A 27,624-nucleotide genomic window follows, 5' to 3' on the forward strand; every position below is an offset into this window, starting at 1 on the left:
AATACGGATGGGAGATGTGGACAGTTAGAGCGGACTGTACGGAAACGCGTTGCACGAGTGTATTCTTTAGGGCGGATGGTATTTAACTTCCTGCTTGCATCGTGAATACACTTAGGAGAATAATAGCAATGGATTCAGAATGGGTGCTCAATTTTTCCAATTTTACTACGTTATTTGTGTGCATGGTGCTGAAACTTCCACAGATATTTGCAGTTGTTTCTGCCAAGTCTTCAGCCGGCGTCAGTTTGAAAAGTTTGCAGCTAGAACTGACAGGGTGAGTCAATAAGCGTTTACAGTATTTGCTAAGGTGGCGGGCGAAACGGTGCACACATTTGGGATAACGCACACATATACCATGTTACAGAGTTTAATACAGAAGTTGCCTTTTTGTCGTTGGTGACGGCTAAATGAGCGACACAAGGAGTGCGCGATGCGGACACGTTGGTTGATTCATTGTACCTGTGAAAAGTGATGCCTCTCCTCAAGGTGTCTTCGCTACGGAGTTCAGAACAGTTCGCGGCGGCACAGTAGACAGGCATGTTGAGAGACTGTCACAGCTCTGATGGAAAGAGTACACAAAATATCACTAAACTGGACCGATTGAGTTAGAAAAGTAACGTTGCCTTCTAGAAATCTTCAGTTGTGCAGTATGCAAATATATGCATGGTATTTACCTTAAATCCGGGTATTTTGCACATTAAGCTAAATTGTTTATTTGAAAATTAATTAAAATAAAAGCAAACTGCTGAGTGTGATACTTCTTACCTGAACAAGATGGCGCCTTGCTGCTCTTCAATATAACGCGACGGGTGGAGTAATTCTTCAGTGACGGCCACTGACGTAATAGAAAGATGCGACGATCTCCCAAAAGTGGAGGCAAGATGTAGCGATATGTTTACTGTACTTAGGTCAAGTTCGATTTGAAATCTATTAATTTAGTTCATGAAATTATGACTCCTATGAATTCAATTCATATTCACAATTGCATGTTTAGCCATAATATTCCATCATACAATTCATTTTTGAGTTTCAGACTTTAATTGAATCTCTTAAAATTTATAATTATGAGAAAGTATAATGTTTAATGTCTATAATAACCAACTTAACCTATTTTAATTTAATTTTAACCTTAATTGTATTATTTAATTGTTTGTTTTTGTCATATTGTTTCTAACCTCATCTATTATAAATAAAAATGTAAAAAAAACAAAGTGAAGGCAAGGTTGCAACTGATTTTGCTACATTTTATTAATAATATTGGGAGCAGCAGGGTCATACTGTCAATGAAGAAAAAGACAGCACCAAAGTAAACTTGACTTTCGACATTCGTTTGATATTCTGACTTTGAGGCTTCATATCTCCGAAATGAAAATAGCAATGTCAATATAAGCAAATATGGAAAAATTAACATTTCCCACACTTTGTTTACAAATGTTCTGTTTTTTTCCAGAAATGTCCTTGTTTTTTTGTAAAATAAAAAAAGCTCTCAAAAAGCAATAAAAGTTTGAAAGTAGTCATAAATGGATTTAAAATGCACATAAAATTGGCACCAATGTGTAGAACACATTTTGTGACAGGCTCTCCAGTCCTCCTAGGATCAAGACTGCAGCCCCATTAGTTCGAGACTACCATCAAGTTGTGTGAAGATAATTCTGAAGTTGTCATTTTTCTTCTTCTACTACTCACCTAATCAGCTTCTGTAATTTGTTTCATGCTCAAAAGATGTCATTGCTCCTCTTTTTGTCTCTGCCGTGTCATATTCTTGATCAGTTTGCCTATACAGTCTGCCATTAGAAAAACACAAATGACAATAACTTTTTGGAGGTTGGCACTGGCCACATTTTTTGGCTTCACATATACATGTTGTATTATAAGCTTTCAATTAAGACCAAGAGATCAAGGTTCTACCCCAAATGGCTTGTGAGTAATCACGTGGCAGACACAATCCTTAGCTTTTTATATACTGTATATAGACTAAATCAGTACATTAGAACATTCAGGGGAATTAATAAATAATATTCCTGGTTGTGCTAAACACTATTTATGGGGGATTTCTTTTAATGGTAATTGGACATTTGCATTTTTCCTAGTGGTAGCCGTGTACTCTGATGAGTTGGGTTCAATTTTGAGACCACACAATAATGATGCGAATAAACAAAAAGAACATGAAAGAGAAAGGGAGAAATGACTCTCTTTCTGTGTCCCAAACTTTCCAAAAAGCTTCCACATACTGTATTTGCTACTCATCCAGCCATCAACACTTGAATTAACTCAGATCACTGTTTTGCTGCTAGCAGTGAAAAATGCTTGAATTACTTGTTTATACATCAGTAGCTGCACTGAAGAAAAATCTTCAGGTACGTGGAAGCCACCATTACAGACATGGGCTCTAAACACATCATTCTAGTCCAGAAAGCTCACTCTAAAGATGTTAGAGTCTGTAGTACTTACTCCTTTCTCCAAATATATTTTAAGTATTTTGACCTTCTCTATCACTTCACTACTTCATCATTAGGCAGTATGTCGACTGTGACAAGAAACAGCTAGAGAGAATAGTGTGACTGCAATGTGAAAACCCTTAAGTATTTTATGTGGCCAAGTGTATCCCACTTATCCTGTGTTCAGTTGGTCAACCATTTTACTCCATCAAGACTTGAATTACTGCATTACTGCACACTAACATCCTTATTTTTAGCTATGATCATAAGCTGTGGGTAATAACCAAATGAAGGATCACAAGTACAAGTGGCTGAACTGAGGTTTTGTCTCAGGATATGTAGAGTAACATTCTGTGACCAGGTGAGAACCTTAGTGATTTGGGACAGACTCCGTGTCGAACTGCTTCTCTTTTGGATTGAGGGGAGCCAGTCGAGGTGGTCTGGGTAATCCAATTGGACAGAGACCCTGCGGCAGAACCTTCCAGGAGATGCTAGAGGGATTATATCTGTCAGCGAGCTTGAGAATGCCTTGGTATTACTCAGGAAGAGCTGGAATATGCAGCTGGGGACAGGAAGGCGTGGACTAAGATTAAATATTTGTTAATACTGAACCTTTTATAACAAACTTCATCACAAGGTGCTTGCCAAGCAGTAAAAATAATAACACAACGAATAAAATAAAAAGTAATTAATCAAATAAAATATACAATTTAAAACAAGTACACAAATACAACAATGAACAATAAGAACTTAGAAATATAAGAACAATAAGAAATTAGGCTTAAAACGCCTAAGAGTAGGAGAGTTTATTAACCAATACAGAAAATCATTCCATAATCATTTAGAATAATTAACAAATGCAGTGGTATGACTAAAATTAAGCACAGCTGGAAGGAACAGGCCTTTGGGGCTGATGTAAGGTTAAAGAGTTTCAAATAACTGCTTAAACATTAAAGGAACACTTTTTAATCAGAGTATAGCATCAAGTCAATGAAACGTCTGGCATATTGATCTGGTCAGTTAAGTAGCAGAGGGGGTTGTTAATCAGTTTCAGCTGCTTTGGTGTTAATGAAATTAATAACAGGTGCAGCAAGGGGACGATCCCCAAAACAGGGATGGTTTAACAGGTGGAGGCCACTGACATTTTTTCCCTTCTCATCTTTTCTGACTGTTTTTTAACTAGTTTTGCATTTGGCCAAAGTTAGTGTCACTACCGGTAGCATGAGGCACAGGTAGTCCAACTTCTCCAGGATGGCACATCAATACGTGTCATTGCCAGAAGGTTTGCTGTGACACCTAGCACACTCAAAAGGGCATGGAGGAGATTCCAGGAGACAGGCAGTTACTCTTGGAGAGCTGGACAGGGCCGTAGAAGGTCCTTAACCCATCAGCAGGACCGGTATCTGCTTCTATGGGCAAGGAGGAACAGGATGAGCACTGCCAGAGCCCTACAGAATGACCTCCAGCAGGCCACTGGTTTGAATGTCTCTGGCCAAACAATCAGAAGCAGTCTTCATGAGTGTGGCCTGAGGGCCCGACGTCCTCTAGTGAGCCCTGTGCTCACTGCCTGGCACAGTGGTGCTCGATTGGCAGGTTCATCACTTGCGCCCTGTGCTTTTCACAGATGAGAGCAGGTTCACCCTGAGCACATGTGACACATGTGAAAGGGTCTGGAGAAGCCGTGGAGATTATTATGCTTCCTGTAACATGACCGGTTTGGTGGTGGGTCAGTGATGGTCTGGGGAAGCATATCCATGGAGGGACGCACAGACCTCTACAGGCTAGGCAACGGCACCTTGAATGCCATTAGGTATTGGAATGAAATCCTTGGACCTATTTCCAGACCCTACGCTGGTGCAGTGGGTCCTGGGTTCCTCCTGGTGCACAACAGTGCCCAGCCTCATGTGGAGATAGTATGCAGGCAGTTCCTTGAGGATGAAGGAATTGATACCATTGACTGGCCCCCACGCTCACCTGACCTAAATCCAATAGAATACCTGTGGGACATTATGCCTTGTTCCATCCGACGCCGCCAGGTTGCACCTCAGACTGTCCAGGAGCTCAGTGATGTCCTGGTCCAGAGATCCCCCAGGACACCATCTGTCTCTCATTAGGAGCATGCCCCGATGTCAGTACATGGCAGCCATACAAACTACTTAGTACAGTTTTGAGTTGCTGCAGTGAAATTTTGTAAAAATGGACTAGTCTGCCACATTATTTTTTCACTTTGATTTCCAGGGTGTCTTTGAATTTAGCCCTCTGTAGGTTGATAATTTTCATTTCCATCAAATGATGAGGCATCCTTTCATTCCTAACACATTACCCAGTCCTTTTCAGTTTAGATATCCAGTATGATTTTTTTTCCTTTAATTTTTTGAGCAGTATATATTTAGCACCAAAACTATGGACCTTAAAATCTAAAGTTCACAAGAAGGCAATGCAATTTTCTAAGAAATCGGAGTGCAATGCATTTTGTTTATTTGACCAGGTTAACAATGGTGTTTCCCATGTCAAATGATTTTGAATCTTTTGCAGACAAGTTTTTAAGCAGGCCATTATAAAGAGCATTGTTTTAATCAGTTCTACTACTAGCAAAGTTGCTTTGTTGTGGTCCCCAGCAGCAATAAATGATCCCTCGGGATGTATTCTATAATAATCCTGTAGAGGACATTGTGTGTTGTTAATTTATAGCGCTATATACAGCAATCAGAAAAGAATGTACATTTTAATTTAAAAATTAAAAATTCTATATTTTTTCTATAAACATGACAGGTTTTTTTGTTCATTAACTATACATAAGTAAGTAGAGCAAAATTTATGAAATGCCTTGTAATGATTGCTTTTGCAGGAATTGTTTAAGGTAAAGACAGATTACTTCTTCTGTACTACATACTTTGGCTTCTTGTTACCTATAGTTGTGTTTTGCCAGCTGTAAGCATATAATGGATACCTCTTTGTGAGTTAATTATTTGTGTTAGATGTGTGTGTATATTAAATATACTCCTTGCCTAAAATTTACCCTTTGAAAAAAATAATTCAAGGTAGCACAGGGGTTCAGTAGTTACGACTGCTGCCTCTTTGAGTCGGTGTCCCAAGTTGGAACCATGCAATGTCCGTTGTATGTGTAGGACTGACATGATCTCCCTGTCTCAGAGGTTTTGAGGAAAATTATTTCTTTCAGGGAAAGCAGACAAGAGCTTTGAGGTAAGGTAATTTTGCTCACTAATCATGGAACCAAAGAGTAAAGTACCTTCTAGAAATAAACCCCATTTGAAAGTGTGTGCTGAGACATTCAGAAATAAACTTTTTATAATTTGCTCATGTGTATCATAATGAAGACTAGTATGCTGAGGTATGTGGGACAGACTACACTGAAAAAGTATATTAAAGTTATCCATCCTCATTTTTTTTTTTTTTTAAACTAATACCAATTTGAGTGTAAAGGTACCTGGAAAAGTGTTTGAATCTCAATTATGATGGGGACCAGGGTTTGCATTTGTTCCTCAAGAACAAGAGATTCCCAGGAAGTATGAGTCATAATCTCACATTGGTTATGTCCCTTCCGTATAGTGAGGATCCAAGAAGCTGATTGAATACAATTGACTAAAGAAGGTGGGCTAAGGTTTGGTGTTGCTTAATGCCTCATGTGACCAGGCTAGAGTCCAGCTCCCAAAGATCTTAAATCGGACAATACAGGTGCACAGAATGGATGGATGATTTTCCTTTGTATTTAGAGCTTTGTTCTGAACTAGATGAAGAGGTAGGTAAAAACATACAAGAAAACCAAAGTCCCGTTTATTAGCTCAAAGTGTTGCAAATTTCATCTGAAGTGATGGTGAATCAGTCTTTTCAATTTTCAGCAGCATGGAGGCTCTCAGAAACTTACAAGCATCAACTTGCAAGATTTCTTTCACTGCCTAGACAAGCTGAGTGGTAAAGATTGGCCTAAACATTTTTTTTCTTTCTGCTACATGGAACTGGTCCTTTTTTGAAGGTATGCTATGCATGGAGTAGATTTTGCGTGTATGTGAATATAGCCTGCTCCTTTTAGCCAATTCATTTTGCCCTGAATTAACAGTCCTGCTTCACAGATCCTGTGTGCTGGCTTTGAATCCCAGGGTGGTTGCCATCTGCACGTTGTCTGCATGTTCCCCCCACCTCTTGAGTGGTTAGTATGGAGTTAAGTCATTGTGTTCTTTGCATGTTCTCCACCTGTCTGCTGTGGGGTTTTCCTCCTAAATCCAACAGAGATGCACATTAAGTTAATTGGGTACTTTAAATTTACCCCAGAATTGTGTCCCATCTGGTTTTGCTGCCTGGTTTGCATCTGCTGCAGTCTGATTTGGCTTTGGTCCCCCTGATTGCATTAAGTGGGTCTGAGAATCTTATATTTGATTTTTTTAGTGTGGCCATCAACAATGTCTATTATTTATACAGTTTCTTGAACATTTTCATTTGTTTTTTTGTTTTATGTATAAATTGGCTTTACCTTTTATTATTAATCTTCACTTTTCACTACAGATCGCCATTGCTCAAAGGATCACTCAGTTCTTTGCCCTTTACTTTGCTTTAGTTACAGTGCAAGAGGAGCCCTAGACATACTGCCTTACAATGGGCATGACTAGGGATGGATATGTACATCTTGAGTAAGACACTGATTGCCTGAATTTCCTTAAATAAACTGAGTGGCACAGCATACAGTAGAGTGCCTTCATCAACACTAAGGTGTTCACATTGAACCTTTGTTATAGATTGCACATCTAAAGGTGAAAAACACAAGACTTTCTTGTAGTTGTCACTGAAAGTCCATGAGAATCTGTTAAAATTCTAACTGTAAATGATGCTTACTTTTTATTTTTTTGTTAAGTTAAATGTTGTGAACGCTGGCCCAGACACTGTTTATTTACACTATTATGTACAATAATTACGTGCACTCTCAACCCCAGTGCCTCCAGCACAGATTCCCCAAAGCACAGTCCTCACAGTTCCACTGCCTTTCTCCTGGCCGCCTCTAGTCCTCTCTCCAGCTCCGTCCTCTTCCACCTGACTTCTGCCGATGACTGGAGGGAGGCGGCCCCTTAAATGGGAACCTGGATGGGCTCCAGCTGCTTCCCGGCATTCCTCCGTAGCCACGCCCCAGTATGGCGGAAGTGCCGGCTGCGCACCCGGAAGCCGTCCGGGTATCCCCTGTCATCTTCCCCCCAGCACTTCCTGGTGTGGTGGAAGTGCTGGGCTCCCGGGATATTCAGGCGGTGGCCACGGGTCCCTACAGGGCTGGGCTTCGAAGCCCTTTACCCGAGGCCCCCAACATAACCAGGGTGCACGTTCCCTCGCGGTCTGGAGGAGGCACAAGCCCTCCTCCGGTCCTCCTGGGCATCCCGTATGTACATGGGTCTTGTCTTATTTTTATTCTTTACCTATATTATAAAACATGCAGTAGCTTTTGCTATAAATTATAAATAAACATATTTTAAAAGACACTGTTTACCCCCACTTTAAGACTGAAGGTAATTATGCAGAGATACAGTACTTAATTACTTCAGTCACTCTATGTATAATGAGAAAGTATAGACATTTAAAGGCAATGTGGTGTCTATTAAAATAGAAAAATAGTAGTAGAAGAAAATAATAGAAAATATAAACATCCAAGTCTGGATTGATATATTTTGTCTTGGAAAACTGGCTGAAACTTACCAGCCATGTCAAAAAAGGATGCTGTCCTGGTGGCATTTAGATTTAGCAGTTAGTTTGGTACATGAGTTTGTTTCTTCTGTTGTCCAGATGAAATGGTGTCTCATTTTCGGACATAGCTCTGTCCTTGACGTCTCTCTTGGTGTATGAAACATGTTATTATTTATGATAAAAATTCATTTGGGATTCCGGACCTCGTGACATTACAGACTTGTGATTGGCTAGTGTAAACCACCAGGGGGCTTACCAGCCACCCGACACATTGATAGACACGAAAGACAAGTTCTGTCCAGCACACACGTTTTATTCCAAGTGGGCAGTGCTTTTTTTTCGTTCCCCACTACCGAGCACAGTACATAAAGCACCAAAACACAGCCCTTTCTTTCCTCTCTCTTTCTCTGCCACCTCCACTCCTCTCCCAGTAAGCTTTGTCCACCTCCTCCTGACTCTGGCTCTCCGAATTGAGTGATGTGGCCCCTTTTATAGGGCACCTGGAAAAGCTTCAGGTGCTTCTGCATCTTCTTCTGGAAGCATATCTGGGTATGGTGAAAGTGCTCCAAACCAGGGCTCAGAAACTGCCCAGGTGCCCCTTGGCAGTGGCCATGGGCCCCAGCAGGGTTGAGCTTCTAAACTCCATACACATGGCCCCATAGTGAGCCAGGGGGTTTCCCTCTCATGTTACAGGGGAGGTATCGCCCTAAATATGTCATCTCCCCCAGTCTTTCCATCACAAGTGTGTCCCAGCCAGACAAGGGCCCCAATCATTCGCCACACAAAGCTATCCTCGGGCCTTGTTCGTAAGGTTTGTGTATGCATAAAAAAGGTTTGAAATGTGCATATGCAACTTTCCACATAAACGTCAGAATGTATAAAAGAAAACTTGAGGAGGGAACATGCGTATGTTTCCGACAACTCTGACCCATGCATACGCAACATTTTGGAGAAACTGAAGTGAGAACACCCATGATCAAGTAAGAAATACAGCCAAAGCAGCTAAATGATGACTCTTATGCATAATTACTCATATCACCAAGACATTCTTATTATGTGAGTTGATGTCACAAACATATTACACCTCAAAAGTGCTAAATGTGATGTAATACTTTGGTTTAGTTGCTTTTAAATAGGGCTAATGCTGCATATTTGCACTGAAAAACTTTTTTTTTTTTTTGCTTTTCCCCAGTTTATTTTGGCTGCTTGTTATCTGTTCTCAAGGAATTGGTTGACATGTCAGAAATATCTCAGACAAGTTTCAGCTCTGTCACTGTACTGGAAGCCATTTACTGACTGGCGAGGCATTAAATCCAGTTTTTGTTTGATGTGGTTGTATATACCGTACATAAAACATGTTTTTGCCAATATAAAAACAAATTTGCTGCAGTGTTCCGGTTCTCCTAATGTGCTCCAGTTTCCTTCCAAAGACGGGCAGGTTTGGGGATTGGGTAATGCCAAAATGATGTGTGTGTATGTGTATTCACCTTGCGATGAGCAAATGCCCCATCCAGTGACTGTTTCTGCCTTCTGCCCTGATGCATGCTGGAATGGGTGCATCTCTTAATTGATGGATGTAATCATTAAACATCCATCCTTTTAAGGGATACAGTGCTAAGGTGTTCTGGGAATTTAATGGATGTTTCAGGCAATTCACAACAAAGCAAATTTGAATGTCGTTTTCTCACTGTGATGACATCTTGCACTGCCACCTGGTGGAATCTTCCAGATTTACATAAACTACACACACAAGTATAAACTGTTCACCGTTTGCGTAGCAGTACCCGTCCACAGATGCACACGTTGTGTCGTGTGAAGTATAAACCCGGCCTTAAAGGACAAATTCGAGGTGAAGGTATCTCTGCAGTAATTTTGGAATTTTTGATTGTTAGGAAAATTGACATCAATAAATTGGTATCTATTGCTACAGATGGAGCACCCAGTAATGACGAATAAAAATAAAGGCTTTGTTACCCTCTTCAAACAAAACTACTTTTCTTTGCAGAACACTTGAAAAGTGGAAATCTGTTTCTTTTCGAAACTTTAAAAAAGATCTGAAAACTACTGGAACTGTCATTGATAGCAAGATCTTTCTGGCAACTGTTACAATAATGCATGGTTCATTTACTGGTTGCTTCAAAGATTTCATAGATCTTGACAGAAACCCCTTGTGGCAAATGCTAACTGAATAAATTCTTCGGCGTTTCCAACAGACTTGAAAAGCAACGATTTGTGGTCTTTAAAATTTACATCTTTACAAATGGAACTAGAAAACCTGGAAAGAGAAAAGGCGACTTTAGCCATGAATTACAAATAGATGGAAATTTCCAGCTGGCGAAAGAAAGACCAAATGATTTTCGAAACATGGAACAGCCTTCCAGACTATTATAGTTTCAACTCAAAATAGTAGTGCTTGGAATTTTGATGATTTTTGGGTTCACTTATGCTTGTGAGCAGTTCTCCAACATGAATGATATGAAATGCAAAGATTTGAGCTTAATGATGTAAGCTTAGAATCGCATTTAAAACTGAAGACTTCCAACTACTTGCCGAACATAAAGCAACTCTGTGGATATGCTTTGTTTTTCTTCATTTCCAGGTAATAACAGCTATCTACTCAGACATTTTGCCTTTCCCTAACCCCCATAACAGAGAGGAGAGGCACTATAATGCCCAGTGTGATTGTGCGCTCTCAGTTTAGAGCTTAGCCTGATACTCTGGAATGCAAGTGGTGGGGTCTCAAAGCGTTGGGAGTGAGGCTGCTCTACCAGCCAATGAAGTTGTGCAACACCATGATTGCATATATGAGGTTGATTAGCATGCTACTTATATGGGTGTTTCAGGGTAGCATTCAACATGCATTCCCACATGGACATTTTCAAAGTGAATGTGATTTATAAAGGGTAAATTACATAGAGAATTGTGTATGCCAGGTTTTATACTTTTTTTTTTTTTTTGCTGTGTGCATATTTTCATGCTCAAATCCATGCAAGGTTTTGTAAATGAAGACCCTGTTGATGGTTGTCTCTGCCTTCTGTGTAAAATCTGTTGTGATCTCCAGTTCTTCTACTATTAAGTTGCACGTTGTCTGATCATTTTAAAGTAAATGTACCAGAGATTACTTAGATAACAAGAAGGAATGCACAAATATAGTCATAAGTTATGCGTTACAAGAAAGAGAAAGAATGTTGGTGTTACTCACTAAATTGCTATCAGAAGTCCATTAATGTTCATTGCCTACTTATTTGAGAGGAAAAACAAGCTTGTAATTGAGGGAGCTTGTCGTTTTTAACATAGTGTTTGCAGTTCCAAAATTATGATATTTATTCCTCCATTACAGTTTCACCAAACTTGCCTCTTGGTACTGCGTCCAAATAACTCTATTTTTGCTTTGTCTGGCCAGAGCACATTGTTCCAGAGATCCTGGCCTTTGCCCAGGTGTTCATGGGTAAACATTCTAGACGGAAAAGGTTTCCACTTGATACACTTCCCATACAGATCTAATTTGTGCAGCTTCTTTCTGATGGTAGATGTATGCAACGTGATGTCAGCAGTGGCAAGAGTTATCTGTAGTTCCGTGACAAAGTTCTGGGGTTCTCAGAGGCTTCTTTCAGCATCTTGCATTCTGCTATCAGGCTGAACTTGCTGGGGTGACCAGACCTGGCCTAGCCTAGTTGACAGTCCTATTTCCACAGTGGCAAACCAAACTAAATGTTTAAATGAGATGGGTTCCTTCAAGATACTCTCTAATTATGTTCTAATCTTTTGCACCAGATTCTACTTTTAGATATTTGAGGTAGTGATAAATGTAGGGGAGTACTTACTTTTTAAACATGCAAAATTTGCATTTATGTTTATTTAAGCTATACATTGGACTACAAAATGTCAATGTAGCTTGGTGTTTGTTATATTAACTTTTATCAATAGAAAGAAGGTTAGGAGCTTGCGCTGATAGCACGTTGCCGCACCCACCGCACGCCAAACCATCTGGATCGGGACCTGAGTGCAGTGGGTGACACCTCAGCATCACACTGGGACGGAGTGAGGTTTGTTTTTTTGGTGGTTGGAGTACCAATCCTGCCACCAACCCCCAAGATTTCCATGTTGGAGGACCTGCTTGCACATCATACCCAGGACAAAGCAATTGCAGGTTAAGGGCCTTGCTCAAGGGCCCAACGGAGTAGAATTACTTTCCAATTGCAGTGCAGATTCCTAGCCTCAGAGCCACCACTCCACCCAAATTTAAATGAGAGCAAAATCTTGGTATGTCCACGGATGTTAAAAATTAAAAAATATTCCATGGGGTGTTTTTGTGTTTCAGTATATGGCATGTGGTGTACTAGATATTAAGTCAGAACTTATTCATAAATTGCATAAAACTTTATGCTGCTAACCAACAGAAAATTGTATATACTACATGATTAATGAGTTATTTATTTTTACATTTTTTATTGTTAACAATGATGAAGCTATCCTGTGTTTTGAACTAAATGGTTTCATTAAACTTTTTTTTTTTTTTTGACTCACTGGAGGCTGTCCCTACCATGATATTACCATGGATTAGCACAACCTTTATAGACAAACTCTTTCCAGTTCTGCAGTGTCACGCACATTATATGCCATGAGGGTCTTATAATGGGATGCATTTTTCTAGTTCTGAATGTTTGTCTTTGCAAGTTCAAGATGTTTTTTTTGTATTGTTTTAGGTACTTGGTGTTCCTCTCGTACCAGATGTATTATAACTACCCCCCTGCAACATATCTGGAATATCCCATCCTTATTGCTCAAGGTAACTGGGGGTCACTCAGTGGAAATGCTGGACTGGGGCTCTTTGCTTCTGCTGTCAGCCAGAGGAGTGCAGTTCTATGTTCTGTGTGGGTTATCATGGTGGCAGGTCCAGTGGCCCCAGTTTCTGTTTCTTTCAACTACATAAAGCAGACTAAGAGCAGGTGAAGTTATGATCTCCCTTTTTCTTTTTAGGATTGAGATGATTTGCAGTTTTAGCACAATGTACCTTATTTTTTTTCTGGGAACTCAATGGCAGGCCCTGTGCACACTAATATGTATTTGTTGGACCTGCTGCTTGTAATATCCGAATCGCTGTAGGTTTAAATGTCAAAAAAGCCAAATATAATCCACTGGGATTCGATGTTGTATTGCAACAAAATGTGGCAGCTTCCAGGGGGTGAATACTTTTTACGGCACATTACCAGACAGAATAAGACTACTGAATAATCTACATAGTCACTCCTTACATGTCAAACTTTTGTCCTCATAGCTGAGTGGACATTAATGAAATTTTGCATTTATACTACAATAACCCCAATACAACATATAGAGTTTATGGAGTTTCTAAAGTTCTTATCCTGAGCGGAAGTTCAGTCGAGGAAACACCAAAGCGTTGCCCAGCTTACATACCATATCGGTGATTCAGTTATTCAACAAACCATCCAGTTTATTAATGTGAGATAAAGCAGCTATTCGTGAAACTGTGGTAAACCTGGAAATACAAAGAAGCAGCATTCGTGGTACCAACCCAGCAAAGAGTTACCACAATTATGGAATCCAATAATCCATGAAAAGAACAAATTCTCAATTCATGAGAGCATAGAAATTGATAGAGTAGTAGTGTAGATGACACATAGGACACTTGCATTTTACCCAGCGATGACAAAAGTTTCAACATTTAAAAAAAAAAAAAAACACTAATATTTGTATAATAGGTTAAGGTAAGAATGCAGTTACTTCCGCTAGTATAAAATAAAACATTTGTCTGGAATACTTGGAAAGGAGAAAATGCAACTTGACATCGCCATGGACCTGGGCTGAATTCCCAATATGGCCACTGTCCCTATGAAATTTTGAGTTTTCAATGGTTTTTCCTCTGACTACCCCAGTTTCTTGTCATATCCCAAAGTTAGCCATGTTAAGTTAATTGGAGACGTAACATTGACTTGGAATTATTTTCAGCTATTTGAACTGTAAATCTGTAAATGTAAAAGAGAATGACAAATACTGTAACTCCTTATTGGCTGATCTTTTATTAACTGCCACTACAAAAGCATCCATCCATTGTATCACAGCAGGGGTGGCCACCATGTTTCTTATTTGTGATGGCCATTGTGGGGTAAAGCTTTAAATGTCTTAAAACACAACCGTTGGTGTCACAGGTGTTTCAGACTTCCCACTGTCCTTTTTTCAGATGCAGTTCTACTGGTGCTGATTTTTTATTACAATGGGAAGCTAAACCACGGCCTCATTTCTGCTTTCATGTATCCTTTTTTTAAGTGGGAGTTTTGTAATATAGTCTAGTGGCGGTGGGTTTTGTTACAACCAGCTTCTGTTTTTAATTGAACTCCTGGGCTAATTAAGTGAACTGTTATTTCTCAGATTCTGTGTTTTGGGAACAATATAGAAATTAGAAAACTAAGTTTGGTAAGTAAATAAATAAAGCAATATATGGGAATGATGCTTTTTTATTCTTTTTAACAATATTTTCATCTCGATTTTCATTCTAATTTTCCAGGTGTTCTAATTGTTTAATTAATCCATTATTTACTAATTAGTGGGTACGACACTGAAGTAGTTGCAGCCTTTCATGATTCAGTGTTGTTCACCAGCGTGTCTGCTCATTTTTAATTGTCATTATTAAGACACAATGAAGAGAGCAAACTGAGAAAGGGCAAAATATAATGAAATCAACAAAACAGAGTTAAGCATTTAAATCTGTAGCAAAAATAGAAATATTTCTAAATGTAAACATTTTTTGAATGTAGAATAAGAGAAGAGAGAAAAAAAATACCAACTAATTACATGAGATCAATGTTACCAGTTGTTGTCACTGATTATGAATCTGGCTGGAACAGAAACTTGAAGCCAAAGTGGGCCCCTAGAACTGACTTTGAGAACCCCAGTCTAGTGGTTTCTCTTATCCCTTATTTGTAATTCCATAGTATCCATTATCTAAGCCATTTATAAGTGCCTATCCCAGCAGCATTTGTGCCAGGCAGGGAACAATCCAGGACATAGTGCTCGTCCAACACAGGGCACCAAATCTGGAACAGTGCTTAGCTAAGACTAAATATATTTGGATTGTCAAGTCAGAATTTGAATAACAAGACTCCGCAGAGCCCTGGGCTGCCATCAAAGAGAGCCACTTACCCAGTTATCCCGAATAGTGACTTTGGCAGCCAGTCATTGAAGATTTTTATAATAATGTTCTCTTGGTGTTTATGTGTATTTATGTCACCTTTGGTATACACCTGTACACATTTTTACTACTACAGTAGAACCCTGATTATCCACTGCCCAGTTTGCCGAGGTTATATGTTATCAGAGGCGAAGTTGTAAGCAGAATACACTACTTTTGTTATAATACATAAAAACCGTGCCATGAGTACTGTACAGAGTATGAAAGTTTTACTTTTGATCTCGACTGTACCGAGCAAGTAGTTGACAAGCTGTTGACTGTGGGAATGTGGTTGTGACTCACTCGCCCCTCTACCGTTGTCTGTGTTGCCAGCGTTGATATGTACACATGCTCTACTGTTTCATTCATTTAGGATTGTTTTGTTTACATGACAGTGAGGACTGCACAAGATTTCTCATACAGACGACCTAAATGTCATCAAACCTGCTGACATTTTGATGCTGAGCCAACTGCGGAACATCACAGCAAACAAGTGAGGAAAGTTTAATTCACTGAGGTATGAAAAGAGGCTTAAAAGTGAAAAGTGTACCATTTAAATTGGCAAAATCTTTTATATCCGTAATTTTTAATCCAAAATGGCCACTGCAATCCGTTTTCACCTGCATTTTCAGTTATCTGCGGTAGCATCAGTGCACATTTCCTCAGATAATTGGGGATTTCCTGTACCTAATTTTTTCAATACATCAAAATGAATTTTCTCCCAAGATTTGTATAACTTGCTGATCTTAACTTAAAGCAACATAAGGGTTATGGGAGCAAGTTAATTATCATAAATGATAATGGAATCCTTCTAACAGTTCCAGATTGGAGTCTTCTTCAGTACACACTTCATCCATCTTATTCTGTGGTTATACGGGTGTCCCTTCATTTAATATTTTGTTCCTTGTATTAGTTTCTATTCTACTGTATCAGAATTTCCATCCAGCCTAGACATTGCCTTTCTGGGTGAATCAGTAAAATACACTGCAGAAAATCAGGACCTGTTGACTCATGGTCAGCTTCTATCTGGTTAATAAAGAGCAGCAATAAACAAATTCAGTGTTATGATAGGCAAAAGAATTAAACTGAAACAGAAATATGAAAACTGAAGCGACCTTCGCAGAAGTAAGCACTTTCTAAAGCTCAAAGAGAAGTCACTTAATTATGAATTTATGAGAGAGCTGACAGAGTTAGATGTAGTGATGTGTGTAAGTGAACAGTTAACAGTTCATCTTAAACTTATAAATCAGTCCAAACGAAAGGCTGCAGCATTCCAGATCCTAGACTGCCCACCCAGCTATTATAGTAATCTGCGTAAATAAGTGATATCTTAAGGTATATTGTCAGTTTGCTACATGACAGAAAAAAATACAGTGTGTTGTGACTCTAAGGGGCAGGTGGGAATTGATTTTGAATAGAATGCCACACACCCAGTGACTCACAGCAGGCCTGTGATTTTAAACTGTAAATTGCATTATGCAATAAGAAGTACATATTGGTGTGAATAAACGAGAGGTCTGAACTTGAAATTACACCAAGTATCCACAAGTCATAGTGGACACATCACTACATCTAAACAGTGAACAGAAGTAATCAAGAAGGCTGACAGGATGTTAGTTATACATCACAATGTGTGGCGTACAGGTCAGGGGTGGTTATGCTTAACTTATATTGTGCACTACTGTATGTAGTGTTTAAAATTATGAAAGGAATTAGTACATGGATTCCAGTTGTAAAATAAGTTCAAGAATACAGGGACTCAAGTAGAAACTTGTTAAGGACAGACATCACACAAATGCTAAAAGGTCTTTCTTCACATAAATAACCACAGGCACTTGGAATAAATTATCAAGTAGTGAATTAGAGAGAAGGACTTTAGGGACCCTCCTATCTGACTTGATATTATTTTGGACAATCTAGGTGAATAGAATGGGATTAGCTTGTTGGGCTGAATGGCCTATTTTCGGCACAATGGCTCTAATGTTCAAAGCAATACCTTTGATAGTTTTTACTTTTTTAAGAGAACAGTTTTAACTTGGGTATATTAACTTAATAAAATGTCTCTAATAATTTTAGATTATGATTTATTAAAGGTGCCTTTTAACTTTGCATCCTTAACCTGAGTGGAACAGATATGCTGCTGGATGGCATGCTCTTGCTTTACATAAGTGGATTATTGATTTGGCCATGGTAAGTAAGCAGAATGAAAAGAAATACAGCAAAGATCATAAATATGAGCAATGTTATCATTTTACTAATTGTGTTAGTTTTCATATGTTTTATTGTTATTTGCACAAATTGGAGTAATTTTTGGAATGCTTAATTTTTCCTGTTTAAGTTATTTGTAGTATGTCTGTCTGCTTTATGAAAATTCATCTTACAAAGGAGTTTAGGAATAAATTAACTTCACAAAGTGGGGAAAGCCTGTACCTTCAAACAGTTTGTGTTAGCACACAGTGTGTTTTATTAGTTTTTGAGTGTAATTATTTTCATTCAAATCCACTCCTGCAATCTACACTACCCAGATGGGATAGAAAGGATGGCTGCAGGTTACCTGCACGCATCCAAAGTGTGCCACATTCATTTAAAGTCAAAGGGCAGGACTGAACAGCAATGCTCCAGGATGGCTCAGTAGTTAGAGCTTCTCATTCAAGGCTCTGGTTCAAGTCCTGCCTTCTGTGTGGAGTCTGCAGGTGGTTCTTGCGTCCATTAATACTGCAGTTTCCTCCCACAGCACCAAGTTGTGTAACTGGAGAGTATAAGCTAAGTTGGTCTAAGTAAATGGTGGTCTATGACTGAGTGGCACCACTTGATGTTGGCCGGAGTGTTTCTGACTCCCCAAGAACCTATGAGGAATGAGGGGATACAGAATACTGAGCACTAGTTCGATTCCTGATACATGGAGAGAGAGATGGCAATCTGGGCCTTTCTAATATGGCAATCCAAATTATCAATTAGAGATATCAGTAAATTATTTTAAGATATCTGGATACAACTCAAATACTGTATTTCAAAATCAGTATGTTTAAAGGTAATTAAGATATCATTACATAATTATATGAGAGTAGAAGCAGCACCCGGCATTGCACAGGTAAGTAATTTTTAGCACTGGTCCGTTTGTCTGCTAGTCTGGCTTTTGTCTGTTCTGGTGTTTCACTTGCTCTGAGCCAGCAGGTGGCAGTCTCATTCCAACTATACAAAAAGAAAGAAAAAAAAAGCACCAAGGTAGGCCTGGGTTGAAAATTTGGGGTTGGGACAAAGTCCATGATGTTCCACTGATAAAATGAGGGAGGTGTGCAAATTTTTGCAGAGAATGGTCCAATGGTGGGGATTTGTATACCGGATAAACATATAATATATACACAAACACATAAATGTTGAGCTTTATATATTGTATTAGATATTAGAACTAAAAGTATCTTCTAACCACTTATAGATTTCTCTAAATGTCAGTTTGGCTTAGCATATTTATTCGAAATTGTACTTCATGTATTAAAGGATTACTGTACCAAAGTGTTACATTTGTTTTAAATATATACGGTATGTTACGCTATGTACTTTGTGGTGATGGTTGAGAACAATTTCCCTTCGTTCATTTTTCAAGAGTGGAGTCTTTAATTCAAAAGCACAGAAAATTGGGAATGCACCTTTACTATGTACTTCAGAAGAGGTCATCCACATGAGGCTAAGCATGTTTGGGCCTGACCAGTACTGGGATGGGAGACAATCTAGGAAAAGCTTGGGTTGCTGTTGGAGGAGGTGTTGGCAAGACCAACAAGGGGTGCTTACCCTGTAGTTTGAATGTGGATCCCAGTGCAGTGATGGAGACACATTGCTGTAAAAATGGTGAAACAGAAAGAAATAATATACAGAGGTAAAATGAGGTAGAAGATGACGAGTGTGAAGGAGAAGTTAGGGTCAAGGCAGAGCCAGTGCAGTGGAGAGGTGGGAGTGGGGTGGGGGTCACTCTGGCTGAGCATCCTGGGAAAAGGAATAACTAACCACTGCAGGAGACCTCAGATGCCAAGGCATGGCAGTAGGAGTAGGGAGCAGTGGGTTTGTGTCATCCCTGCAGATGCCATGGGATGGTGGTGGGGACAAAAATGGTTGACTGTGCAGGCCAGAGGGTGTCTCGTGTTTTGGAGCAGTGGAGTTGTATTGATGAAAGAAAGCAGAGGCTTGTGATTTGTTGTATGTGGATAGATTCTGATTTTTAACTATTTTGTCATTGTTTATTTATTGGTTGATTTTTAACTTCCACAAACACTGTTTTCTTTAAATACCACTGGCTTTATGGTTAAATAAATTTGCACAATGCCTCATCTCTTGATACTTATGTGTCCTCATTCGCCCTAGTCCTTCTCCGTCTATGACTATTGGTGTCTGTGTTTAGGAATGTAATGATGGCTGCAGACAACCTGGACATCACAGTGATGTGCTCCTCCTAAGAATGATAAGCGCTGTATTCATCCTGATGTTGCACTAGAATTCAGTGTGGGATGTTACACTGGCTTGATGGGTAAAGCTAAAGACACTTTGTGTAGTGGACGGCTTCATGGCTGCTGTTCTGGTGACTGACTTCGTTAAATTGAGTCACTTTATTTATTTATTTTTCAATTTACATTTATCTTGTTTCCTGAGCCAATATACCATGTAGTTCACTGACATGAATGTGGTTATAATTGGTTTAATTGAAGTTTATATTGAAAAATGCAACATTTAATAAGAGGGATTTACAAACTTCTAAGTGGCACCGTAACTTCACCAAAATAGACAGGAGACTTAATTTTGCTATACAGACATTTTATGTTTTAAAAAGTGACCTACAATGATAAAAAAAAAAAAAAAATCACAGCTAACTCATGTATGTGTTTGTGTTTCAGAGCTTATGTACCTTCATTAGTGCTGCAAGCAAATTTGCCCAGTTGCAGAGCCTATGGGAAGCTCAAGATGCTGGCCAAGTAAGCGCTTTGACCTGGGGAATGGCACTGTACACCTGTCTGAGTAAGTACTGCTTTTGGAAGCTGGAGTGAGAAACTGGTCGGTGGGGTTGAAAGAGAATCAGAGTTCTGCTTGTGCTTAGTCACACTTTTCAAATGTTCAGACAACAAAATGCAACCAGCATACCAAATGTTTGTGTTTTTTTTTGATGGTCAGAAACAAACCAACAACCTATTAAATTCATTCTGTTATGAAAATCAATCAAATACATGTTTAATATTAAAGACAATTTAAAAAAAAGAACCAAAACAATACATTACTTCAAAATTTGAAGCACACTATCATCTAGACAAATTGCTAAGAGTGGTTCTTCAGTCAAACAAAATCTCACAAACCCCTAGGCCTTAAAAGCTTGATCTTGGTGCCTTAATATGCGGAACATGACCCATGAACTGGACATGCAGGCTACCTTGGCCAAGAAATTGGGCATCTGCACACAGCATTGCAGACAGGAAAAGAACCACAGCACAGTCATCTGACAGGGAAGCAGCTTGCAGAAGCCAATTTTATGTGATATGAAAAACATGAATGACAACCTCACCCTTTCACTGTGCGCAACCTGCTGGTACTCACAATTTAGTGGGGCTGGATCTGCTGGCTGTGACTCAAGTTGCAGAAACTGACAGAAGAATGACAGCTCTGGGGTTGGCATCTTTCTTACAGCAAACTGATTGAGAAGTTAACATGCCTACTGGGAGTGTAACAAATTGCCAAAGGCGAATAAGAAAGAAAGAAAGAGCTGACACCTAAAAATAAAAAAAAAAATTGTCTCATTGATCCTGGGTACCTGCTGCTGCTTTTCTGCACCACTGTCCTTGTGTCTTCAAATATTGCTGAGTGGAATGTCTTTTTGGTCACAATTCTTCCATGAACACCACTTCTTATAAGATTTCTCTGGCCCATAGCTGGGTGTACCAAGTTGCATATGGCTGCTTTCATACATTTTAAACATAACAGCTTGTGTAGCTCTTCACTCTACTGTATTTTCTGTTCAGAACACAGTAATATGCGTTTCCCACTGCTACCATATTTCCCCAACAGTGTTTTCAGCATGAAGTTGCTCTGCTAAACCATAACCTTCCTTTGACTTAAACTTCAAAGCCATACAATATTTACATACTTCTGACATATCACCAATGTCCATATATTCAATTTCTATTCACCTTTTCTTTATTTCTCTGAGTAATAATTTCTCTTTTTTTGCGCTAATGCGATGTTTACTTTCTTTGTTTGGACACTTTCATTTTTTTGCTGATTTCATATTCTGTATCTTGCTCTGCATGTGTTTTGCGCCTACGTTTTTTTTTTTGTTTTGTTTTTTTTTTTGAGTCTTTTGAATTCCAGTTTTTCATTATCTCTAACCTGCTGTCCATGTGTTTGCCCCCCTTGTTTTTTTAACCTCTTTGACGTTTTACTTTGTTTTCTACTCTGTCTTATTTCTGACATCGCTTTGTTCTGCTTTTTTTTTTTTCCCCCCAATGACACCTGGTCCGTGGTGATTATTTTCCCTTTTTCGAGTAATAATTTATATAATATATATATATATATATATATATATATATATATATATATACACACACACACACACACAGTGCATCTCTTTTTCCACATTTTGTTATGTTACAGCCTTATTCCAAAATGGATTAAATTCATTTTTTCCTCAGAATTCTACACACAACACCCCATAATGACAACATGAAAAAAGTTTACTTGAGGTTTTTGCAAATATATTAAAAATAAAAAAAACTAAGAAAGCACATGTACATAAGTATTCACAGCCTTTGCCATGAAGCTCCGAATTGAGCTCAGGTGCATCCTGTTTCCCCTGATCATCCTTGAGATGCTTCTGCAGCTTAATTCGAGTCCACCTGTGGTAAATTCAGTTGATGGCACATGATTTGGAAAGGCACACACCTGTCTATATAAGGTCCCAAAGTTGACAGTTCATGTCAGAGCACAAACCAAGCATGAAGTCAAAGGAATTGTCTGTAGACCTCCGAGACAGGATTGTCTCGAGGCACAAATCTGGGTAAGGTTACAGAAAAATTTCTGCTGCTTTGAAGGTCCCAATGAGCACATTGGCCTCCATCATCCGAAAGTGGAAGAAGTTCGAAACCACCAGGACTCTTCCTAGAGCTGGCTGGCCATCTAAACTAAGCGATCTCCACACACTGAGGAGAGGCAAGACACATGACAGCCCGCATGGAGTTTGCTAAAAGACACCTGAAGGACACTGAGATGGTGAGAAATAAGATTCTCTGGTCTGATGAGACCAAGATAGAACTTTTTGGCCTTAATTCTAAGCGGTATGTGTGGAGACAACCAGGCACTGCTCATCACTTGTCCAATACAGTCCCGACAGTGAAGCATGGCGGTGGCCGCATCATGCTGTGGGGGTGTATTTCAGCTGCAGGGACAGGACGACTGGTTGCAATCAAGGGAAAGATGAATGCGGCCAAGTACAGGGATATCCTGGACAAAAACCTTCTCCAGAGTGCTAAGGACCTCAGACTGGGCCGAAGGTTTACCTTCCAACAAGACAATGACCCTAAGCACACAGCTAAAATAATGAATGGCCCAGCCAGAGCCCTGACTTAAACCCAATTGAGCATCCCTGGAGAGACCTAAAAATGGCTGTCCACCAACGTTTACCAACCAACCTGACAGAACTGGAGAGGAACTGCAAGGAGGAATGGCAGAGGATCCCCAAATCCAGGTGTGAAAGACTTGTTGCATCTTTCCCAAGACGACTCATGGCTGTATTAGCTCAAAAGGGTGCTTCTACTAAATACTGAGCAAAGAGTCTGAATACTTAGGACCATGTGATATTTCAGTTTTTCTTTTTTAATAAATCTGCAACAATTTCAAAAATTCTTTTTTTTTGTCTGTCAATATGGGGTGCTGTGTGTACATTAATGAGGGAAAAAATTCATTTACTTGATTTTAGCAAATGGCTGCAATATAACAGAGTGAAAAATTGAAGGGGGTCTGAATACTTTCCGTACCCACTATATATACACATATATATATATATATATATATATATATACACATATATATATATATACATATATATATACATATATACATATATATATACATATATATATATATATATATATATATATATATATATATATATATATATATATATATATATATATATATATATATATATATATATATATATATATATATATATATATATATACACATACTGTATGTACAGTATAATAAAGATAACAGCAAAACACATAAGAACTTTAGGCTTGGATAACAGAGAGCTGCTGCTGTCAATAGCAGGTTGTTGGTGGAAGTAAGATAAGAACAGGCGTGCACGGATTTTACCAGAGGTTGATATTTAAAGGCATTAATACTTGGACAGAGTATGTAACTTATCTTCCTGTCTAGTGATGTGAATGAATTCATCACACATTTTAATTTTAACTGTACTTTGCCCAATCTTTTTTTACCATTGTTCATTCACATAAATCTCCAGTCGCCCTCCAGTATTTTTTCCACTAATGTGTGGGGAGTGCAACCCATACAGCATTGATACTGTGTCAGAACTAATGCTAATTAGACTAGATGTAGCAGTTCGTAGAATTTATATAAAAGCAATTGAACATTTCTCATTCTATGGAGTCAGGCCAGGCCTGAAAACCTTCCACCTTTACACATAACTTGTGACATCACTCAGGCTCACAGCTTGTCTGAAATGCAGTTTAGATGGGATGAAGCTCAGGTCAATTTTGATAGCAATTTTTGTGCCTTGATTGTGCCGATTTTGAAAACTTAGTTTTTATTGGGTGTATTTTTATATATTAATTTTATTTCTTGCTTGATAAAGTTTAATTTTTTTGGTTACATTTCAACACTGTCACTTTCTTTGAAATTAACTACAGGCACACAATGATTGGTATAAGATTCTTGCCTGATTGTTAGGGCCTATCTTCCGATACAAGCTGTAAAATACAGTGCGGTGGTGTGATTTGCTTTGTCTGAGACACAGATTCAGTCTCGATTTTAGTACACTTACATTGACTTTTGCTATTTTGTTTTTTTACTTGGTCTTTGTCTTGGCATTTTTGGCTCTGGTAGTTATTGCAGAATTGTAATCTCCTTGATGAAGATTATGCATCTGTCACTCACACAACACTGTAGCGAAGATTGTAGTGTGCAAGGGGCTGCGGCAGCATTTTGATCCAAGACCGTGCAGTCAGGAGAGGCTGAAGGTGTGTTTATGAAGTGGTGTTGCACTCTAGCAGCTCCTTCTTTACCTCTTAAAAAAAAAAAAATAATCTAACTGCATGTTTTTACGTAGCTAGGCTTATGAAAATTGGAATGTGCCTGCCTATGAGATCTGGCTTCTGTGAGCAAAAGAAAATTACATTGTTACAAGAACAGAAAATGCAAAAACAATGGTAAAGAGTGACAAGCAGCAATACAGAATTTGTTTTTCTTCATATGAAATGGTCTTCACAGCATACCTTCTGACGAAATCCTAATTATCCAATCTCTGCCCTGTAGTAATCGCATATCCACCTACATGCTCTGGGGAGCATGTGAAAGCAGCTCACAACAATGAACACCCAGGAAAACAACTGCTTTGGCAACTTATTTATACAGCTATTCAAGATTTGTGATCTTTGTGCCATTCATTTGTTGCCCAAATTTTTTTTCCCCGCTTTAAGCAGGAGTTCTTTCATTTGTTTTTTTTTTTCCTGTTACTAAATACATTTCTTTCTTGAAATGTATTTCTAATCACAAATGATTAATACTTGAAAATACTGTTTATCTTGAATAAGCTTCTGCTATGTTTTTGTCTTTCTCTACAGCAAGGATCGTCACCACCATAATAACAACGGGCGACCTTCAAGGTTAGTGGCAATTGCTGGCTATTATTTTACCACCGTAGTTTTCACTCAGACTTCACAAGTCCATTGTTGGCTTTATTATGCACCCTGCAGAGGCTCACTGTCAGTTTGAAACAGTTATCTAACATCACGTGTAATCCAGGAATGATACTTGAGTACATCCAGATTAGAAAACTCACACCAAATCCAGATTACCTTTTGAGCATCTGCTTCAGCACCCATTGCCACATCAGAGTAAAATGTGCACATGCTAATGAATGGCACTGGAGATTGTGGTAGTAGTCACCCCTGGGCACTCCATTTGGGAAAGGCACTGGTGCAGTGGAGTTAGGAGTAAGTTTTTATTCTATTTAATTTCACAGAACTAATTCACTCTTAAAAGAGGATAACCACATGCACTTTGTTGTGAATATTTATTAGCAATTTTAGAACATTATTTGAGAGTCAAGGCTAATGGTGGGAAGATATTTCTTAGCCAATCTCAAAGAAAAATACTCCTCAAGTGTTTGTCATATTTGGTGAATGAATAAGGCTTGCGGTAATGCAGCAGCACACAGTATGTGGCACCGTATAGAAATTATGATATTGTGTGCTCAGTTTTACAGCATACTGCTGCTATGAGTCATTTTCTCATGTGCAAATAATTTTGAGAAAAACAAAAATTAACAGCTCATAATGAACAAAGGAAAAAAAAAAACGCATGCTCACTTGAAAGTCATGGTGTTGGTAATTTTGTATGATGCTTTTTACTTTTATATCTATATGATGCAGTACATTATGCCAAAAATGTGATCCTTAAGTAGATAAGTGATTTAGAAAATGCTTGTTTTATTTATATACATATATAAAAAAACGTGTGCACACACATACACATTGGGTGAGCAAATTATTAGAAACACTTTTCTACTACTACGGGGAAGAACCTCATTTTGCTCTGAAAATGGCCTTAGTTCTCCATGTCATGGATTCTGAAAGATGTTGGAAACAGTCCTTTAGGATTCTGGTCCATGCATCACTCAATTTCTACCATTGTGCCACATCTAAATAGTGTGCTATTGAATTTAGATCCAGTGACGGGGAAGACCACTGAACTAATTGTCCTGTTCATTAAACATGTTTGAGGTGATCTTTGGCTTGCGACATGATGTATTATCATGCTGAAAGTAGCCAATAGAAGATGGGTAATGTGACCATGAAGGGATGCACATGGTCAACAACACTACTCAAGTAGGTTGTGGCATTCAAGTGATGATTGATTGGTATTAGCAGGCCCCAAGGATGTCAAGCCATTCTGCACATCATTAAACAACCACCACCACGTGAGACTGTTGACACACAGTCGGACGGTTGGACACATGGATTCATGACCCTTCAGTCTGTGTGCCTCATCAGAAACGGAGATTGATTAGATCAGGCTACATTTTTCCAGTTTTCAGCTGTCCATTTTTAGTGAGCCTGTGCCAACTGGTGCCTCAACTTTCTGTTCTTGGCGGACAGGAGCCCGATGTGATCTTCGCCTGATGCAGCCCATCTGCCTCAAGGTTTGATGTGTTGTGCCTTCTGAGATGTTAAATGTAGCCTTTGTTAGCTTGAAACAGTCTGTCCATTCTCCTCTGAGCTCTCTCATAAACAAGGAGTTTCCATCCACAGAACTAAAACTTGCTGGTTATTTTCTGCACCATTCTAAGTAACCTCTAGAGACTGAAAATTCCAGTAGATCAGCAGGTATAGAAGAACTCAAACTAGTCAGGCTGGCTGAAACAGTCACGCCCCGTCAGAATCAGTAAGATCACATGTTACCACATTCTGGCGTTTGCTGTGAACATGAACTGAAGCTCCCGACCTGTACCTGCATGATTTTTGTGCATTGGTCCTAATAATATGCTCAGTCAGAGCATGTATAAGAAATATTTGTACTAAACATAAATAGCATTCTCAAAATGAACCTGCAATCTTTTTTGTCCTAGTGCTTGCACGCTTCATCATATTGGCTACTCTTAACGCTGTGGTTACTTTCACCATACTACGCTACAGAAGAGTTGGAAAGAAACAGCAGTGAGTTTGTGTTCATCTTCATCTGCCATCTTGGAAACTGTGCATGGCCTTTTTGACAAATGAAACATTCCAGCGGCCATATTCTCAGCACAGCATTAACTGCGATAAGAGACATCTGGGTGGGCACTGTACCGGGATTGTTACAATTTAATGGAGAAAAAAATGTAAGCATATGAATTAATTGTATTGCTTTCGTGTTCATTGTTTAAAAGATTACATTTTTTTGGCATCTTCATGATATAAGTATTGAAATGTTGTAAAAGCTGTTACCAAATGGACATTGACCATTTTAATCATTAGGGACTTGCATTTTACCTCTTTTCTAACTTATTTTTATTTTGCAGCTTGCAAAGCACTTTGAACTCCACTTATGCGTGCAGAT

General features: G+C 38.9%; 1 protein-coding gene across 1 annotated transcript; it reads left to right on the forward strand.

Moving 5' to 3' along the window:
• Positions 1–21: 21 nt before the first annotated feature.
• slc66a3 (solute carrier family 66 member 3) lies at positions 22–27,624 on the forward strand. Its single transcript, XM_039748910.1, has 7 exons — positions 22–274; positions 12,827–12,909; positions 14,323–14,392; positions 17,442–17,499; positions 20,193–20,313; positions 25,149–25,190; positions 27,155–27,624. Exons 1-7 carry the CDS (start codon positions 129–131, stop codon positions 27,244–27,246), a joined length of 612 nt encoding a protein of 203 aa, XP_039604844.1. The 5' UTR covers positions 22–128; the 3' UTR covers positions 27,247–27,624.

Source organism: Polypterus senegalus, chromosome 3, assembly GCF_016835505.1.
Source record: "Polypterus senegalus isolate Bchr_013 chromosome 3, ASM1683550v1, whole genome shotgun sequence".
Classification (NCBI taxonomy): Eukaryota; Metazoa; Chordata; class Cladistia; order Polypteriformes; family Polypteridae; genus Polypterus; species Polypterus senegalus.